The following is a 20,679-nucleotide window of genomic DNA, read 5'->3' as shown; positions in this document are numbered from 1 at the left end:
GAGTAGAAGCCCAAGGTTAACTAAGGCTATACCGTAACCGAAAAATCACTGAATTCGACTGAAAAAGAATGCATGCATGTTTGGATTGAGGATGGTTAATTAAGTTTTAAGTTCTATATTGAGAGATAGATACGAATACGTCTTCTATCATAAAACGTATACATATAAACTGCAGGATTCCCACATTCTTATTACCAGCGCGTGCTTCATGCTTATCAGTTTTTCTAGACCGGATGAAATAGGAGCCCGTTACAAAATCGTTGTAGTACATAAATAAATCAATTTTCTTCGTATTTATAAGTTTATCTAAACAAGAAGAAATAAGACCCGATCATAAAATTGTTGCAAGATATATATAAATACGCAATCAAATACAAACCAACTGTTAAATACAAATTAAAAAGCAGTTTCCCTACCACTATTTATAACTGCGAGTATCGCTAATTTATACTGCACTAATTAATGTCTTATATAATATATAAACAATAATTTTATTATTCACAATTGAGAAAATCTACTTACCTAAACTATTAATGATTGACTACAGATGATCAATTTCAATATTAGGAGGTTTACACGACTCAATAGGGCCTACATATAGCATCACATTCATATACTATGTTGAAATGTAGAAACGAAATGCCTAATTTGACCAACTCTAAAGGCCTATTCTATACTGGTGGCCTCAATTTTGATAATCCTTTTCTCTGCTTCAACAGTGAAACTATCACGCTTGAAATAAGGGCCAAGATAGTTATTCCACCAAAGTCTAGAACTCTTATGGCATTTGTTTAAACCTACGGTATTCATCAAAAGGTTAAATAATACACACATATGGACACACCAACAAAACTAATAAAATGAGCTATATTATTTAAAAATGTAAAAGGAAATTACAAACTTTAACGTATGTATATGCGAGCACTTCTAGGAATAGATATCTCTAATTGCTTGCACCATATTTTTTTTGTATTTAGAGTTGATGAGAAGTCATTACAAAGTGGGGATATATGTGATGTATAAAAATAATGACATTGATTACGCCAAACCAGCAAACTCCGCTACAAAATATGTCATAATCACTTTGTTTGGAACACCTTTTAAGCATAAAGAAAAAAATATTTAATAACATAGTTCATCATAACAATAATCGGCTTCAACATAGGATATCCAAATACTAAAAACCAAATTTTAAGCACATTAAAATATCTATCCAAGTGTTATACTATGTATCAACTATAATGCCCCAATAATTGTGCAACAAAGTATGTATACCATTAAGGTCTAATTAATAACTAAAAGTTCATGTTAGAAGGAAAAATATAGTACTATTATAATGTTATAGATAAAATTAATGTTATACCAAAAATATACTACTGAGTTTGTATCAAGCCTAATACCTGGAGATTATTGGAGAGAATAATTGAGCATTTTCATTTTTTTCATTATTTTTCATTACCAATATGAGGAGAGTTGCTACAAACAAGTAATTAGTCTTTAGTTTGATCTAAAATATGAGGTAGCATGTATATTAAGGTGTAATATTCAAAATCACTCACACAAAGTTTCAAGAACAATTAAAATAAGTGAAAAAAATATTATATGCACTCAATTCACTTATGGATTTTCTTAAAATAATGTGCAAGGTGAGATGAATCACGAGATGAGAAGCTCATGAGCTGAGAAGAGATCGGAGATCGGGAGAGCGCGGCTACCTAGATTAGGTTTTCTTCAAAAAATAGGTTACAAATGTCATCGGTAATTATAAGTAGCTCACCAGGTGGGCTGGGCCTTGTTGGAAAAAAGTTTAAATTCTAATAGTGGAAAATATAAACAATTAGTATAAATTAATTTATTCATATGCCTAATCTTCTTTTTAATTTGTAAGTCACAATTTCAAAAAAAAATAGTTTGTTAGTATATGGAAATTAAAATTAAATCTAAAATATTTTTTTAATTATATCCTATAATCACAAAATAAATTAGTTTAATCATGCTTGACTAGATTTCTCCAAGATTCATTATTTAATGACTAAGATAAAATAAAAAATAAAAATCTTTTAAATATTTCTTTATTAACTTTTACCGAAATCTTATCGTTATGTTATTAAATAAAATATAAGTAATCATTTATTTTATTAATCAAATTCCTTATATATATATGTGTGTGTGTATATATATATATATATATATATATATATATATATGTATATATGCCAGGTTGTGTTTCTTTTAATCTCAACTAATAGAGGCATTTCATTTCTCTTTAATTTCTAATCTTAAATTTAACTATTTCTTGTATTTATCGGCAAAGGATGAGAACTACTACTTAAACTAAATAAAGCAATAACATTAATAATATTAATATATATATATATATATATATATATATATAGGTTTATGATCAAATACAAATCAATCTTTATATAAAAATTAAAAACCACTATTGAAACTCCCTAAATTACTAAAGGCACTAACCAACACTAATAAGCCAGCATAGTTACACCCAGATCTGCCCCATCTTTCCCCTCCTTCTAGGTCTGCAGTCACACCGAGGAAAACACAACCACCCACCTCAGTCCCGATTTCACCGTCATCTTCACCAACTCTATCCGTCCCTCTCCCGTGATCACGATCATCGCCGTCTCTCCACCATCACAACCTCCATCCTTTCTCCGCCATCACCACCTCCGTCCTTTCCCTTCCGCTTCACTGATCTTTTTTCGACTATCTCTCACTCACTCAATCTCGTGAACGACCAGAGACGACGTTGTTAAAGCTTTGATATACCTGTTGATGTATTTAAAGAAATTGATGATTCCTGCTATACAAATTAGTGATATATATGCGCTTTAAAAATTAGTGATATTCTCTTTAGAATTTAGTGATTTGTGTTGTAAAATTGGTGAAAATTTCAAAGAATTAGTGAAAATCAGTGGATCTGTTCTTGTACTCGATTCTGATGCCGGTGGTGGTGGTGGAGGTGGGGGTGGAGATGAAGACGACAAAGGTGCAGGATATGAGGCATGTGGAAGGTGGATGGGATGGTGGAGGTGGAGTGGATGTTGGTGGTGGAGGCGCACTGGAGGGACAACGGACGTGGAAGAGGCGCACTAGGGGGACGATAGACGTGGAGAAGGCGGCGGACTCGAGTTGCCGGAAGTGGAGGTTGAGCTTGAGATAATGGAGGTGGAGGTGGGGTTGTTGAAATATTTAGTGATTTCGTGTTTATATATTAGTGATATTTTAGCTGGATTTTAGTTTGTAGAATAGGGTGGTTTGTAGTTGAATAAGACACTATATATATATATATATATATATATATATATATATATATTTTCTCATCTAACGACTGTAGTTTAATTATAATTTTATATTATTTAAATCATTAACTACATTATCTTTCCAAATTGAGCGCTCACTCATCCCTTCCACGATTCTAACGTCAGTTTATTTTGTTGTTGAGTTTGTGGGAGAGAGATTATCTTGCCATTTGTTAGTCCACATGTCCTGCATTCATCTTCACCTCCTTTCTAGTTTGGTGGCAGTTTCTTTATTTCCTTCTCAATTTACATTGAATCATTACTGAATTTTCTTAGCTTTCTCATCTTTTTGGAATTATGACACTATATGAGAAAGGATCTACTACGTAATTTCTGTAAATATTGTTTAGTTTTTTTACCGTCTGACGTAAACTTGATTTCGTGTTAAGAATGTTTTAGTTTGTTCTTTCAGGAACTCCATTGTTATTATTTTCCTTCTCTTTGTTGGATACGTTGTCTTGTAGTTATTGTAGAAATTCTATTTTTTTCCTTGTAGTTTTTGAGGTGGGGTCAGTTTTTCATCGTTGTTCTGCACTAGAAGTAAATATGTTATGATTGTGTATAGTTACAAGGATCCTTTCAGAAGTCAATTAATTATTTATCTTATAGTTTTATCTTTATTATATTATTCTATAAAACACAAAATTTTAAGAAATTTTTTGTATAAAACATGAATGAACCTTTACATGTTTTTTGTATATTTCTTCCTCTTTCTTTTAATTTTATATGTTCTTGAATCTGTTCTAACAAATGATGAAGCATAAACATTGCGAGGACTATTTGTACGAGAAGGCTAAAATTTTGTGCAACCAAAGAGGAAATATAGGCTTTAGGATTCTGTTATATTTTCGTGAATTATGGCATTTGGTTACTTGTAGAAGTCCCGTTACTCTTGTTTACATGAAATGAATGATTTTCTAGCCGCAACATGAGGCATGGACAACCAAAATAATACATTTGCAATTCAAAGGCACATTAGTGAAAAGTATGTTCAATTATTTTTTTTCACTTTCATGAATAGTTTTTGGGCATCTTTAACAAATGGGGAGCTTTTGAGCTTGAGCTAAGTGAATACGATGTACTTCAATGCTATCGAAGTGTCTAAACAAATGAAATCCACATGCATCCTATAAAAGGCAAGCCGCAAATTGTGCTCGTCATTTGTTTTTATTATTTTTTTGTAATTCTGATCCATATTCAGTTTGCTCCTATAAATATGCTTACTGCTGTCATCATCACACTCATGTGATGAACAAACTTATCTTACGGGGTCATGAACTCAACTTCATCACTAGACGCGTCACCACTTGAATTAGCTTCTGAGTTTTTAACACTTTAGTTTTTGTTTTCATAGTTTTTATTCTCCGCAACGATTCTTGGTAGTTTCCTTCCCCTTCTCAGGATTCTGCTTGGTGGTTTCCTTCCATTTCTCAGAATTATGCTTTGAGTCATCTCTATAGTTTCTCTCAACTTGGCATTACCGGCATTTGGTTGGACATGTGCACCACTATTAGGGTTTTCCCACCTGTCCAACCAAGGTATTCTGATAAGATTAATTCTCTTTTTCCTTTGTCCTGCATTCAGAAAATAAAAACATTATTCAAATAAATGATATAATTCCAAGTATTGTAGTACCATAGATATGCATAGTACCTTTTTATCATGCTCGACAATACAAAAATTACATAAATGCAGGACACAACACACACTGTTAAGCAAAACATATAGTGCATTGTCCGTGGTTTCACTCTATCTAAAACTAAATAGAAGCAGCCAAACATTTAACATTCCACTATACATAAAACTATACACTATGCAGGACACACCTAGTTCCTGCAGTTCACAAATCGGGTGTACTTACTAATATAGGCTTTGCATTAATAAAAAAAAGTCCATTATTCGTACATTTAATAGGGAATATGATGTAACTCATAATATATCATAAAAAATATTTGTAGATCACCAAACCCAATTTGTACACATACTCTACAACCATTAACAGCACAGGAAAAACACAAAATTAAAAGTCCTGTTTACATAGAATTGCAGCACATTGCCCTACTAGTAGTCCCACAAAGGTGCAGCACATTATCAAACAACTTAATCAGTGAGAAACCCAAATTAAGCCGTGTACATACAACCCACAACAATTAAAAGCACAAGAAAGGGGGTTATTCTGCAATTCAAGAAAATGGGCATACCGTCGCTCATTGCCGTTGTTGGTCCTCGAATGTATTGCAGAAGGGGGTTGAATGCAATACTGCTAAATTCAAATCATAATTCAACAACTAATTAAAGATATAAATGGTTCAGTAGAGAAAGATACAAACGAAGTTATGAAACTGTAGTTTAACTTCATAAATAAATGGTTTATTTATTTTGCTGTTTTCCTTCAACCTCGAAAAATAATTCTCGAGCTTCAGTTATCTAAAGGAATGCACTTTTGTTTCACTCCCTGGGTGTTCTCTCTGTTTGATTTTCAGAAATTGCTTACCGGCTCAAGTTAAGGTTCCTATACTTATATCAGAGTTTAACCTTACTTAGGCACCACGGATTCTGCAGATCTATGAAGTAGACTTTCGCTTTTGCGGCTACTTTACAGATTACAGCCCATGTGACATTCCTAAAATGCTAATCAACAGTTGTTACATTATGAAAAGCAACCTAGGAACATACTATTTTGAGTACAACAGAAGTGAATGAATAGTGACTTCATTCTTTTCCAGATAGCTATCCACGACTTTATGTATTCTTGGGTTTCAAGCTGTAGGCTTGGTAGGTCTGCTACAAAACATCTTTTCTGCAGCATTCCTAAGGTTAAACATCTTTATCTGCCACAGGATTGACTTGATGTGGAATCAAATCTAATCCAAGATCTCCAATGACATGGGGACACCAGAACTTGCTGTCAAACAAAGATTGTGATGACAGTGGCTTCATGAGTACTCTTTAGTTGGGAACGCTAGTGTTCTGCTGTCATGCGAGCTAAAACTTGCTGTCTACGGAGCTTCAACCAATGTTGTTGTCAAATACAAACTTGCTGTCATGACCTTGCAACTGTCTGTCTTGTGTAGTACTGCTGTCAAACATCTTGATAGTAGAAGTCTTTTATTCTTGCTGTCATTGGTCTTCGCGTCTCGGGGCATGAACAATGTGAATTGAACTTCTTCCAAGAATACAAACATTACAGTTGACAGTGATAACAAGACACTACAAAGACATACTCTGGTTGTGACAGTATGTTCTACTTAGATAAATCTAAGTACATAAAAATGTTAAGTTGGCTGTAGTCTATCACCCATAAATCCTAACAGCCGTTAATGTTCTGCCAGTGCAGTTGTCTTGCCGTCTGAAACTAAACCGAAGTAGGGCTTTATAGTGTAAAGTCGAGCTCTAATTTGTAGGATTAAAGAATGTGCGGGATATCAGCCCCCATTAATTTATAAATCACAGTCGCTCAGCCAATCCCCGTGTTATTAGAAGTTGTGATATGCAGGGTTGTTTAGGAGCTTATGTTTAGGGACTATTAAAGAGTTTTATAAAATTAAAATAGATTACCTTCTTGTGTACTTCGGACCGTATGATTAGGATATGATCCAATGGTGTTGAGAGGGGACTCCAAGGACTCTAAAGAGAATGGATTTCTAAGGAGCCCCACTCATATATATATATATATATATATATATATATATATATATATATATATATATATATATATATTCTAGTTCAATAAGTGATTTGATGAGATATACGTATTTTACACCGCATGAGGTTCACGTATAACTTACTTTTGTTTACATTATTTTCTTCCTCATTTATTTAATTATTATTTGCTAAATCTTGTTTATTTATGGTGTCCTCAACAAGTAGGAGGCACAGAATGTGGATATTTTGATATGAAGTACATATATGACATAGTCATGCTTTCTCAGAAAAATTCTAACCTGAACTGAGAAGTGGTAAGAGAAACAACTCAAACACTATATTACAAGTTTCAAACTCAAGTTTTTATTCTGGCAATACGTTATCTTTTATATTTGGTAGGATCTTGGTTTCAAGAGTTGTGGAAAAAAGGAAATCATCGAGAGATTTGGGCTCAGTTTTTTACTCTTGAATGTCTCTTGTCAGGTAATTCATATTCGCAATTCATGTTTTCTTGAAGCGTAATTTTCTATATGTTTTATATGTACTAACGTAAACTATTTTATTCATGGAAGATGGCAACTAGGAAATGCAAGAAAATGAGAGTGCACAAAGATCATAAAATGTTTGACGTAACCGAGTTAGTTGAGAGATTGTAATTAATATTGTACTTCTTCCTAATGTAAACAATCTTTTGGATTTATTATAATATAATTTCTGAGATATATTAAATTTTGAGTGTTTTGTATTTATAATTTTTAAGCTATATTAGGTTTTGAGTATAAATAAAACAGGTATAAATACAATGGGTGGAAATATATAATGAAACCGGTGCAAAGATATAGAGAGCCATATAACACCTTTATTTGAATGCTCTATGGGTTGTAATTCTCAACTTCACCTTGTGCATTTGGCTTTGTTTTGTAAATCCACTTGACTCCAATGAGTTTCTTCCCTTTAGGTGCTTCAACTAACTCTCTTGTTTGATTTCTTTCAATTGCATCAATTTTTTGATCCATGGCAGGTCTCCATTTATTTTTTTTAGCGGCATCTTGAAATTTCTTTCTCTTTCTTCCATCCCTACGAAGCTTCCTCATTGAAAATTACATCACGGCTAATTATAACATTCCTTGTTAGGGGATTGTATAATTTGTATGCCTTAGAAGCTTAAGCTTCAGTATAGCCAAAAGAGAGGCATTTTTCATATTTATCCTTAAGTTTCCTCTCTTTTCATCGGGTACATGAGAGTAACTAATGCTTCTAACAATTCTTAAGTGAGAGACACGTGGTTTCTTGCGGCTCCAAGTTTCTTGTGGAGTCTTTCCTTGTACACTTTTAATAGGTGAACGTTTAAGAACATAACATGCACATGCTAGTGCTTCAGCCCAGAACATCTTATGCAAGCCATTTCTTTTCAACATACTCCGGACAAGCTCCATAATTATTCGGTTCTTCCTCTCGTCCACCCCATATTGTTGAGGGGTTGAACGAACCGTTAGTTGGTGACAAATTCCATGCTTCCCTAAGAAACTTCCAAATTTTCTTGGGACATATACTCAACCCAACGATCAGATCTTAGTGTCTTCAAGGAACACCCACTTTCTTTCTCCACAAATGCTTTAAAATCTTTAAATATTTCAAATACTTGAGATTTTTCTTTGAGAAAATAAACCCACATCTTGCGGCTATAGTCATCAATTTAAGTGAGGAAATAATGACTAGCTCCAATAAAATCTGTGCGCATAGGTCCATGCAAATCTGAATATACCAACTCCGAAGGTTTTTTTAGCTCGCCATGCCTTGCCTTTTGGAAATGGATCTCGATGATGCTTTCCAAAAACACAATCTTCACACACTTGATCTTGCCTTTGAATACTTGGGATGCCTCTCACCATATGACCTTTACACATCTTAGATGGTGTGATTATATTGAAGATGCCAAAGCCAAGACTTATTATTCACAATATTAGCAAAGCATGGAAGAGACTCACTTTGAATTTTTAGTGAAAACATTTTGGTTGATGTCTACTCTCACAACACATTTTTATCTTTGATCTCACAAAAATCATCTTGAAAATTCACATCATGCCCCTTTCTTAAAAGTTTCCCAACACTTAAAAGATTATGTTTAAGATGGGAAACATAATAAACGCTAGAGATATAATTTGTGCCTTGCTTTGTTCGGATTGGAACATCACCACAACCTTTGACAATGAGTCTTTTGTTGTCCCCTGTCTTGACTTCTCGTTGAACACTTTCATCAAAATTTACAAAGCAATTTTTATTTCCGGTCATGTGGTTACTACAAACCACTATCGATATACCAAACGTCTTCAAGAGATTTTTCTTGAACATTACTAACAAGAAGCATGCTTTCATCTTTCTATTTAACATTCTCATGTAGAAAATTTGAATTATCTTTTTCATCATTAATTCTTTTGTAACAATCTTTTTTCATATGCCCAATTTTATGACAATAATGGCATTGAAAATAAAAAGAATTACCTCTTCCTCTTCCATTGTAACCTCCACGAGCTCTTTCTCTTCCTCTTTGATATGAATTTGAATTTTCACTTTGTATTTTTCCTCTTCTTTGTCCTCGACCACGAAATGATCCTTTTCCACCTCTTCCTCTAAAATGATCCTTTTCCACCTCTTCCTCTAAAACCACCCCAATTGGTGTCTTAAATTTGAAAACCTTGCTAGGAAGGACATGAATCAAATTGCTTAATTCGAAGTCTGTGAGATTGTAGTGAGTCCAACAATTCTTCAAGAGAGAAAGTATTCAAATCTTTTGATTCTTCAATGGCTGGAACAACATGCTCATATGTTCGAGTCATGCTACCAAGAATCTTTTCCAAGACTCTTATATCCATAATTTCTTCTCCATTGACAGGAATTTGATTAACAATCGAAATTGTCCGATTATAGAATTCATCCACCGTTTAACTTTCCTTCATTTTAAGTAAATCAAATTCACCTCTTAAAACTTGAAGTCTCACAATTTTTACCTTTTCTTCACCTTTGTATGCTTTGTTGAGGATGTTTCGTAGAAAGCTTTAAAGCTTTGTATGCTTTGTATGCCGTGGAAATTCACTCAAAAATAACTTCATCAACCACTTGGTAAATAAAGTATAGAGCCGTTTTGTCCTTCTTGCGATTCTCCTTTAGAGTGTTAAATTGTTATGGCGAAAGATTGGCTTGATTTGTCGATTCTTCATAACCATTTTCCACAATCTCCCAAAGATATAGAGAGCCATATAACACCTTTATTTGAATGCTCTATCGTTTGTAATTCGTTCCCGTGAAACGAGGAAGTTGAGGTTTCAACATATTGTTGTTGGATGCCATCTTTAAACCTTTCTCTTTATACCACTTTGTAGGAATATAAATGTATTATTTGTTGGAGATTAAAGAGAGAAAACTTGTTCTCAATAATCCACACAACTTCTCACACAAAATATATAAAACTCATAAATGTATTACACTCAAAAGAAATTTTTTTATGATTACAAAGCTTGGAAGATGGTCCCATGTATAGGACTATATGGAACCTAGTAGAATACTTATAGTACATGCACCATATTTAATATAGGTACATGAACCATTTTGAAATGCAAAATATCATCAACTAAAAAGTCCATTCTAGAACCTTTCAATAATATTCTAAATGATAAAAATATTAAATAAAGTTTAGCTTATTATTTTAACAGTTTTTGGCATGTCACACTGTCAAGAAAACCTGGTAGAGTATAGTTAATCAACATGGATCGATCAGATCTTGTCATTTCTGAAAACCTAAAGGGGGGGACTAGTCCAAGTTCCTACAACAGAAGAAATTGCAGGCAAAACTATTTTCTCAACACCAAGAGTCGGCAGCTTTTGTTCCCGCACATCCATTAGTGTCTTGCACTTACCTAGTCTTCTATACTCAAATCGCATAGCAATAAGGGGGTACTTCTGCCACTTTGTCTCCAAAAATTCTTACAGTTGCAACTGTGAGAACTTCAGCCGTTTTCTCCATGATCACAACATAAAAGCCTCGATAATCTAATCGTTTCACCTTCGATGGGTTGCTAAAGATTACATTTCAGCAACATCTTTCCCAGTCCAAGTTCATGCATCACAATAAGAGCGTGATTCACCTTTGTGGTTGTCTTGACATTAATCACATTTTCCTGATTGTTTAAAATAGCCCAACTTAAATTATTGTCCCAACCATAAATGTTTTTCCCAACAATTCACCAAGGCGAGCATATATGCCCTTGCATTTTTTCCTACAAAATCATTTCTTCCTCTCTAGGTCTGCAACACAAAATTCACCTAGGCATTTTACATGAAACTTTTGTTTTCATTGATCACATGTATTAGTGGTTCTGAATCATCTTCTGGCCACACATTGTGCAACTACAAGTTGGGAAGTACCAAAACTCTATAGCAGAAACCTCTGACAAACCAAGACATTGTGGGTGGAAAGCAGATGTGCACTGATCACATAATATTAAATCTCCTATTTCCCTACAAACTAAGCAAAATCAATCATGTGGACTTTGTTGCATAGTCTCACTTACTGAACCATTTTTGATGTCATTCGCTTTCGTCTTGATTCCTTTCACTTTGTTGTCAAGAGCTCCCTTTTCCAGCTCGACTCTCATTAGATCTCTTCCGTCTTTAAGAAATATATGGGCTGCAAGTTTGTGATAAGTACTCTTCACATGATACTAAAAAAGACTAAGATTGAAGACACCCTCACAACAAGAACAATCAACCCCTTCACTAGTCACCATTCTTTCTCCCATCACACTACTATATTTTTTTCTGTAATACAATTTTGTCAAAGGTTTAATCACTCCACTTCTAAGAAACAGAGCCAATTTACCCCCGACCTCCCCCTTACACCATCCTTCCTCTTTCTATCCCCATTCGACACCTTAAAATCCTTCCGTCTGGGCACAAACAAGTCATTAGAATTATTCTCCTTTGATTCAGTGACACCAATTATATTCTCACTGTCTGATTCCCTGCACAATTTGTTACAAAATTCTGAAAAATTTTGTTCTTCAGACAAAGTATCCTCAACCAAAGCATCATCTTCTACCTTCCCTTTCATGCAAGCCAACATCTTTTCCCAATAAATATCACCTGAACTCAGCCGTCTCTTCTTGCTTGTCGAAGAATCAACACTTACTTTTCCAGATTCTAATTCAACATCATTATCAATTCTTTAAACACGCTCTGTTTCAAGAACATTATCATCATGAGTTATTTCCACATTCTTTGATCCAAGAGCATTACACTGTTGGGAAAACTTAGTAACATGCCAATCAAAGTTGGGTGCTAATGTTCTTGGATCAAAGAATGTGGAATTAACTCATGATGATGATGTTCTTGAATCAGAGTGTGTGGAAAAAATTGATAATGCTGTTGAATTAGAATCTGGAAAAGTAAGTGTTGATATATGCTTCGACAAGCAACAAGAGACGAATGAGTTCTGGTGATGTTTATGGGGAAAAGATGTTGGCTTGCATGATAGGGAAGGTAAAAGATGATGCTTTGGTTGAGGATACTTTGTCTCAAGAAGAAAAGTTTGCAGAATTTTATAACGAATTGTGCAGGGAATCAGACAGTGAGAATATAACTGGTACACTGAATTGGAGGAGCATAGTTCTAGTGACTTGTTTGTGCCCGGAAAGAAAGATTCTAAGGTGTCGAATAGGGGTAATAAGAGGAAGGCTGGTGGAAGAGGGAGGTCAGGGGTAAATTTGGTCTGTGTCTTAGAAGTGGAGTGATTAAACCTTCGGCAAAAGTGTATTACAGGTAAAAAGATAGTAGTGTGATGGGAGAAGGAAGGGTGACTAATGAAGGGGTTGATTGTTCTTGCTGTGAGGGTGTCTTCAATCTTAATCTTTTTAAGTATCATCAGAAGAGTACTTATTACATACTTGCAGCCCATTTATTTCTTGAAGACGAAAGATCTCTAATGCAAGTCGAGGAGGAAATGGGAGCTCTTGACAACAAAGTGAAATGAATCAAGATGAAAGCGAATGACAGCAAAAATGGTTCAGTAAGTGAGACTATGCAACAAAGTCCACATGATGAATTTTGCTTAGTTTTTGGAAATAAGAGATTTAATATTATGTGATTAGTGCACATCTACTATCCACCCACAATGTCTTGGTTTGTTAGAGGTTCCTGCTAGTGAGTTTTGGTACTTCCCAACTTGTTGCACTGTCAGAAGTGTTCAGGAGATGATTCAGAACTAACTAATACGTGTGATCAATGCAAACAACAGTTTCATGTAATGTGCCTAGGTGAGTATGGTGTTGCAGACCCAGAGAGAAAGAAATGTTTTTGTAGTGAAAAGTGCAAGGGCATATATGCTGACCTTGGTGAATTGTTGGGAAAAACATTTATGGTTGGGGACAATAATTGAAGTTGGACTATTTTAAAGAATGAGGAAAATATGATTAATGTCAAGACAACCATAAAGGTGAATCAGGCTGTTACTGTGATGCATGAATGTTTCCCGTCTGTAAAAGAACCTTGGAATGGGAAGGATGTTGCTGAAGATATGATCTTTAGCAGGCCATCGGAGGTGAAACGATTAGATTATCGAGGCTTTTATGCTGTGATCTTAGAGAAAATGACTGAAGTTGTCACACTTGCAAGTGTAAGAATTTTTGGAGACAAAGTGGCAGAAGTATCCCTTATTGCTTTGCGATTTCAGTATAGAAGACTAGGTAAGTGCAAGACACTTATGGATGCGCGGGAACAAAAGCTGTCGAATCTTGGTGTTGTGAAAATAGTTTTTCCTCCAATCTCTTCTGTTGTAGACACGTAGACTAGTCCCCCATTAAGGTTTTCAGAAATGACAAGATCTGACCGATCCAAGTTGATTAACTATACTCTCCTAGGTTTTCCTCACGGTGTAACATGCCAAAAACTGTTAAAATAATAAGCTAAACTTTATTTAATATTTTTGTTATTTAGAATATTATTGAAAGGTTCTAGAATGGACTTTTGAGTTGATAGTCTTTCCCGTCAAACGAGGAAGTTGAGGTTTCAACATATTGTTGTTGGATGCCATCTTTAAACCTTTCTCTTCATACCACTTTGTAGGAATATAAATATATTATTTGTTCGAGATTAAAGAGAGAAAACTTTTTCTCAATAATCCACACAACTTCTCACACAAAATATATAAAACTCAAAAATGTATTACACTCAAAAGAAATTTTTTTTACGTTTACAAAGCTCGGAAGATGTTCCCATTTATAGGACTACATGGAACCTAGTAGAATACTTCTAGTACATGCACCATATTTAATATAGGTACATGAACCATTTTGAAATGCAAATGTCATCAACTCAAAAGTCCATTCTAGAACCTTTCAATAATATTGTAAATGATAAAAATATTAAATAAAGTTTAGCTTATTATTTTAACAGTTTTTGGCATGTTACACTATAAAGAAAACCTAGAAGAGTATAGTTAATCAACTTGGATCCATCCGATCTTGTCATTTCTGAAAACCTAAGGGGGGGGGGGGACTAGTCCAGGTGTCTACAACAGAAGAAATTGATGGCAAAACTATTTTCTCAACACCAAGATTTGACAGCTTTTGTTCCCAGACATCCATTAGTGTCTTGCACTTACCTAGTCTTCTATACTGAAATCGCATAGCAATAAGGGGGTACTTCTGCCACTTTGTCTCCAAAAATTCTTATAGTTGCAACTGTGAGAACTTCAGCCGTTTTCTCCAAGATCACAACATAAAAGCCTCGATAATCTAATCGTTTCACCTTCGATGGCCTGCTGAAGATTACATTTTCAGCAACATCGTTCCCATTCCAAGGTTCTTTTACAGACTGAAAACATTCATGCATCACAATAAGAGCCTCATTTAGCTTTGTCGTTGTGTTGACATTAATCACATTTTCCTCATTGTTTAAAATAGCCCAACTTAAATTATTATCCCCAACCATAAATGTTTTTCCCAACAATTCACCAAGGCGAGCATATATGCCCTTGCACTTTTCCGTACAAAACCATTTCTTCCTCTCTAGATTTGCAACACAATAGTCACCTAGGCACTTTACATGAAACTTTTGTTTTCATTGATCACACGTATTAGTGGTTCTGAATCATCTTCTGGACACTTCTGGCCACACATTGTGCAACTACAAGTTGGGAAGTACCAAAACTCTATAGCAGAAACCTCTGACAAACCAAGACATTGTGGGTGGAAAGCAGATGTGCACTGATAACATAATATTAAATCTCCTATTTCCCAACAAACTAAGCAAAATCAATCATGTGGACTTTGTTGCATAGTCTCACTTACTGAACCATTTTTGATGTCATTCGCTTTCGTCTTGATTCCTTTCACTTTGTTGTCAAGAGCTCCCATTTCCTGCTCGATTCTCATTAGATCTCTTCCGTCTTTAAGAAATATATGGGCTTCAAGTTTGTGATAAGTACTCTTCACATGATACTAAAAAAGACTAAGATTGAAGACACCCTCACAACAAGAACAATCAACCCCTTCACTAGTCATCATTCTTTCTCCCATCACACTACTATCTTTTTTTCTGTAATATAATTTTGTCAAAGGTTTAATCACTCCACTTCTAAGAAACAGAGCCAATTTACCCCCGACCTCCCCCTTCCACCATCCTTCCTCTTTCTATCCCCATTCGACACCTTAAAATCCTTCCGTCCGGGCACAAACAAGTCATTAGAATTATTCTCATTTGATTCAGTGACACCAATTATATTCTCACTGTCTGATTCCCTGCACAATTTGTTACAAAATTTTGAAAAAATTAATTTCTTCTTCAGACAAAGTATCCTCAACCAAAGCATCATCTTCTACCTTCCCTTTCATGCAAGCCAACATCTTTTCCCAATAAATATCACCTGAACTCAGCCGTCTCTTCTTGCTTGTCGAAGCATCAACACTTACTTTTCCAGATTCTAATTCAACATCATTATCAATTCTTTAAACACGCTCTGATTCAAGAACATTATCATCATGAGTTCTTTCCACTTTCTTTGATCCAAGAGCATTACACTGTTGGGAAAACTTAGTAACATGCCAATCAAAGTTGGGTGCTAATGTTCTTGGATCAAAGAATGTGGAATTAACTCATGATGATGATGTTCTTGAATCAGAGTGTGTGGAAAAAATTGATAATGCTGTTGAATTAGAATCTGGAAAAGTAAGTGTTGATATATGCTTCGACAAGCAACAAGTGACGAATGAGTTCTGGTGATGTTTATGGGGAAAGGATGTTGGCTTGCATGATAGGGAAGGTAAAAGATGATGCTTTGGTTGAGGATACTTTGTCTCAAGAAGAAAAGTTTGCAGAATTTTATAACGAATTGTGCAGGGAATCAGACAGTGAGAATATAACTGGTATACTGAATTGGAGGAGCATAGTTCTAGTGACTTGTTTGTGCCCGGAAGGAAAGATTCTAAGGTGTCGAATAGGGGTAATAAGAGGAAGGCTGGTGGAAGAGGGAGGTCAGGGGTAAATTTGGTCTGTGTCTTAGAAGTGGAGTGATTAAACCTTCGGCAAAAGTGTATTACAGGAAAAAAGATAGTAGTGTGATGGGAGAAGGAATGGTGACTAATGAAGGGGTTGATTGTTCTTGCTGTGAGGGTATCTTCAATCTTAGTCTTTTTAAGTATCATCAGAAGAGTACTTATTACATACTTGCAGCCCATTTATTTCTTGAAGACGAAAGATCTCTAATGCAAGTCGAGGAGGAAATGGGAGCTCTTGACAACAAAGTGAAATGAATCAAGATGAAAGCGAATGACAGCAAAATTGGTTCAGTAAGTGAGACTATGCAACAAAGTCCACATGATGAATTTTGCTTAGTTTTTGGAAATAAGAGATTTAATATTATGTGATTAGTGCACATCTACTTTCCACCCACAATGTCTTGGTTTGTTAGAGGTTCCTGCTAGTGAGTTTTGGTACTTCCCAACTTGTTGCATTGTCAGAAGTGTTCAGGAGATGATTCAGAACTAACTAATACGTGTGATCAATGCAAACAACAGTTTCATGTAATGTGCCTAGGTGAGTATGGTGTTGCAGACCCAGAGAGAAAGAAATGTTTTTGTAGTGAAAAGTGCAAGGGCATATATGCTGACCTTGGTGAATTGTTGGGAAAAACATTTATGGTTGGGGACAATAATTGAAGTTGGACTATTTTAAAGAATGAGGAAAATATGATTAATGTCAAGACAACCATAAAGGTGAATCAGGCTGTTACTGTGATGCATGAATGTTTCCCGTCTGTAAAAGAACCTTGGAATGGGAAGGATGTTGCTGAAGATATAATCTTTAGCAGGCCATCGGAGGTGAAACGATTAGATTATCGAGGCTTTTATGCTGTGATCTTAGAGAAAATGACTGAAGTTGTCACACTTGCAAGTGTAAGAATTTTTGGAGACAAAGTGGCAGAAGTATCTCTTATTGCTTTGCGATTTCAGTATAGAAGACTAGGTAAGTGCAAGACACTTATGGATGCGCGGGAACAAAAGCTGTCGAATCTTGGTGTTGAGAAAATAGTTTTGCCTCCAATTTCTTCTGTTGTAGACACGTAGACTAGTCCCCCATTTAGGTTTTCAGAAATGACAAGATCTGGCCGATCCAAGTTGATTAACTATACTCTCCTAGGTTTTCCTCATGGTGTAACATGCCAAAAACTGTTAAAATAATAAGCTAAACTTTATTTAATATTTTTGTTATTTAGAATATTATTGAAAGGTTCTAGAATGGACTTTTGAGTTGATAGTCTTTCCCGTCAAACGAGGAAGTTGAGGTTTCAACATATTGTTGTTGGATGCCATCTTTAAACCTTTCTCTTCATACCACTTTGTAGGAATATAAATATATTATTTGTTGGAGATTAAAGAGAGAAAACTTTTCCTCAATAATCCACACAACTTCTCACACAAAATATATAAAACTCAAAAATGTATTACACTCAAAAGAATTTTTTTTTTTATGTTTACAAAGCTTGGAAGATGGTCCCATTTATAGGACTACATGGAACCTAGTATAATACTTCTAGTACATGCACCATATTTAATATACGTACATGAACCATTTTGAAATGCAAATGTCATCAACTCAAAAGTCCATTTCTAGAACCTTTCAATAATATTGTAAATGATAAAAATATTAAACAAAGTTTAGCTTATTATTTTAACAGTTTTTGTCATGTTACACTGTAAAGAAAACCTAGCAGAGTATAGTTAATCAACTTGGATCCATCAGATCTTGGCAAAACTATTTTCTCAACACCAAGATTTGACAGCTTTTGTTCCCAGACATCCATTAGTGTCTTGCACTTACCTAGTCTTCTATACTGAAATCGCATAGCAATAAGGGGGTACTCCTGCCACTTTGTCTCCAAAAATTCTTATAGTTGCAACTGTGAGAACTTCAGCCGTTTTCTCTAGGATCACAACATAAAAGCCTCGATAATCTAATCGTTTCACCTTCGATGGCCTGCTAAAGATTACATTTTCAGCAACATCCTTCCCATTCCAAGGTTCTTTTACAGACTGAAAACATTCATGCATCACACTAAGAACCTCATTTAGCTTTGTGGTTGTGTTGACATTAATCACATTTTCCTCATTGTTTAAAATAGCCCAACTTAAATTATTGTCCCCAACCATAAATGTTTTTCCCAACAATTCACCAAGGCGAGCATATATGCCCTTGCACTTTTCCGTACAAAACCATTTATTCCTCTCTAGATCTGCAACACAATAGTCACCTAGGCACTTTACATGAAACTTTTGTTTTCATTGATCACACGTATTAGTGGTTCTGAATCATCTCCTCGACACTTGTGGCCACACATTATGCAACTACAAATTGGGAAGTACCAAAACTCTATAGCAGAAACCTCTTAAAAACCAAGACATCTGCTTTCCACCCACAATGTCTTGGTTTTTCATTGGTTTCTGCTAGTGAGTTTTGGTACTTCCCAACTTGTTGTTGCACAATTTGTGGTCAGAAGTGTTCAGGAGATGATTCAGAACCAACTAATACGTATGATCAATGCAAACAACAGTTTCATGTAATGTGCCTAGGTGAGTATTGTGTTGCAGACCCAGAGAGAAAGAAATGTTTTTGTAGTGAAAAGTGCAAGGGCATATATGCTGGCCTTGGTGAATTGTTGGGAAAAACATTTATGGTTGGGGACAATAATTTAAGTTGGACTATTTTAAAGAATGAGGAAAATGAGATTAATGTCAAGACAACCATAAAGCTGAATCAGTCTGTTACTATGATGCATGAATGTTTCCAGATTGTAAAAGAACCTTGGAATGGGAAGGATGTTGCTGAAGATGTAATCTTTAGCAGGCCATCGGAGGTGAAACGGTTAGATTATCGAGGCTTTTATGTTGTGATCTTAGAGAAAACGACTAAAGTTGTCACAGTTGCAAGTGTAAGAATTTTTGGAGACAAAGTTGCAGAAGTACCCCTTATTGCTTTGCGATTTCAGTATAGAAGACTAGGTAAGTGCAAGACACTGATGGATGTGCGGGAACAAAAGCGGTCAAATCTTGGTGTTGAGAAAATAGTTTTGCCTGCAATTTCTTTTGTTGTAGACACCTAGACTAGTCCCCCCTTTAGGTTTTCAGAAATGACAAGATTTGACCGATCCAAGTTGATTAACTATACTCTCCTAGGTTTTCCTCACGGTGTAACATGCCAAAAACTGTTAAAATAATAAGCTAAACTTTATTTAATATTCTTATTCTTTAGAATATTATTGAAAGGTTCTAGAATGGACTTTTGAGTTGATAGTCTTTTGTGTTGATGAAAAAGATAATTCAAATTTTCTACATGAGAATGTTGAGGAGAAAGATGAAAGCATGCTTCTTGTTATTAATGTTCAAGAAGAATCTCTTGAAGACTTTTGGTATATCGATAGTGGTTGTAGTAACCACATGACTGGAAATAAAAATTGCTTTGTGAATTTTGATGAAAGTGTTCAACGAGAAGTAAAGACGGGGGACAACAAAAGGCTTATTGTCAAAGGTTGTGGTGATGTTCCTATCCGAACAAAGCAAGGTACAAATTATATCTCTAGCTTTTATTATGTTCCCGATCCTAAAAATAATCTTTTAAGTGTTGCGCAACCTCTAATAAAGGGGCATGATGTAAATTTTAAAGATGATTTTTGTGAGATCAAAGATAAAAATGGGGTCCTTGTTGCGAGAGTAAAGATGACATCAACCAAAATGTTTCCATTGTAAATTCGAAGTGAGTCTCTTCCATGCTTTGCTAATATTGTGAATGATAAGTCTTGTCTTTGGCATCTTTGATATAATCACTTGAGTTTTATCACTCTATCTAAGATGTGTAAAGGCCATATGGTGACAGGCATCCCAAGTATTTAAAGGCAAGATCAAGTGTGTGAAGATTGTGTTTTTCGCAAGCATCATCGAGATCCATTTCCAAAAGGCAAGGCATGGCGAGCTAAAAAACCTTTGGAGTTGGTACATTCAGATTTATATGGACCTATGCGCAGAAACTCTATTGGAGGTAGTCTTTATTTCCTCACTTTTATTGATGACTATAGCCGTAAGATATGGGTTATTTTCTCAAAGAAAAGTCTCAAGTATATGAAATATTTAAAGATTTTAGAGCATTTGTGGAGAAAGAAAGTGGGTGT

General features: G+C 35.0%; 3 protein-coding genes across 3 annotated transcripts; 2 read left to right on the top strand and 1 right to left on the bottom strand.

Moving 5' to 3' along the window:
* Positions 1-13,428: 13,428 nt before the first annotated feature.
* On the top strand, positions 13,429-13,806 carry LOC135147802 (increased DNA methylation 1-like). The gene has a single exon (XM_064081395.1). It carries the CDS (start codon positions 13,429-13,431, stop codon positions 13,804-13,806), a length of 378 nt encoding a protein of 125 aa, XP_063937465.1.
* Positions 13,807-17,206: 3,400 nt separating this feature from the next.
* On the top strand, positions 17,207-17,584 carry LOC135147801 (increased DNA methylation 1-like). The gene has a single exon (XM_064081391.1). The coding sequence runs from the start codon at positions 17,207-17,209 to the stop codon at positions 17,582-17,584; it is 378 nt and encodes a 125-aa protein (XP_063937461.1).
* Positions 17,585-18,346: 762 nt separating this feature from the next.
* Positions 18,347-18,952, bottom strand: LOC135147800 (increased DNA methylation 1-like). The gene is made up of 2 exons (XM_064081389.1): positions 18,901-18,952; positions 18,347-18,750 (listed from the first exon to the last, which is right to left on the bottom strand). The coding sequence occupies exons 1-2, from the start codon at positions 18,950-18,952 to the stop codon at positions 18,347-18,349; spliced, it is 456 nt and encodes a 151-aa protein (XP_063937459.1).
* Positions 18,953-20,679: the final 1,727 nt, after the last annotated feature.

This window comes from Daucus carota, chromosome 7, assembly GCF_001625215.2.
Source record: "Daucus carota subsp. sativus chromosome 7, DH1 v3.0, whole genome shotgun sequence".
In the NCBI taxonomy this organism is placed as follows: domain Eukaryota; kingdom Viridiplantae; phylum Streptophyta; class Magnoliopsida; order Apiales; family Apiaceae; genus Daucus; species Daucus carota.
The sequence above is the reverse complement of the archived record's forward strand: the minus strand, read 5'-3'. Positions and strand labels throughout refer to the sequence as shown.

Bases quoted from the DNA above. Each gene is read 5' to 3' on its own strand.
- LOC135147800 (XM_064081389.1), bottom strand. From the start codon at position 18,952: ATGAAAAACCAAGACATTGTGGGTGGAAAGCAGATGTCTTGGTTTTTA. The intron at 18,751-18,900 runs GTTTCTGCTATA...ATTGTGTTGCAG, and splicing joins GATGTCTTGGTTTTTAAGAG to ATCTAGAGAGGAATAAATGG.
- LOC135147801 (XM_064081391.1), top strand. From the start codon at position 17,207: ATGATTAATGTCAAGACAACCATAAAGGTGAATCAGGCTGTTACTGTG.
- LOC135147802 (XM_064081395.1), top strand. From the start codon at position 13,429: ATGATTAATGTCAAGACAACCATAAAGGTGAATCAGGCTGTTACTGTG.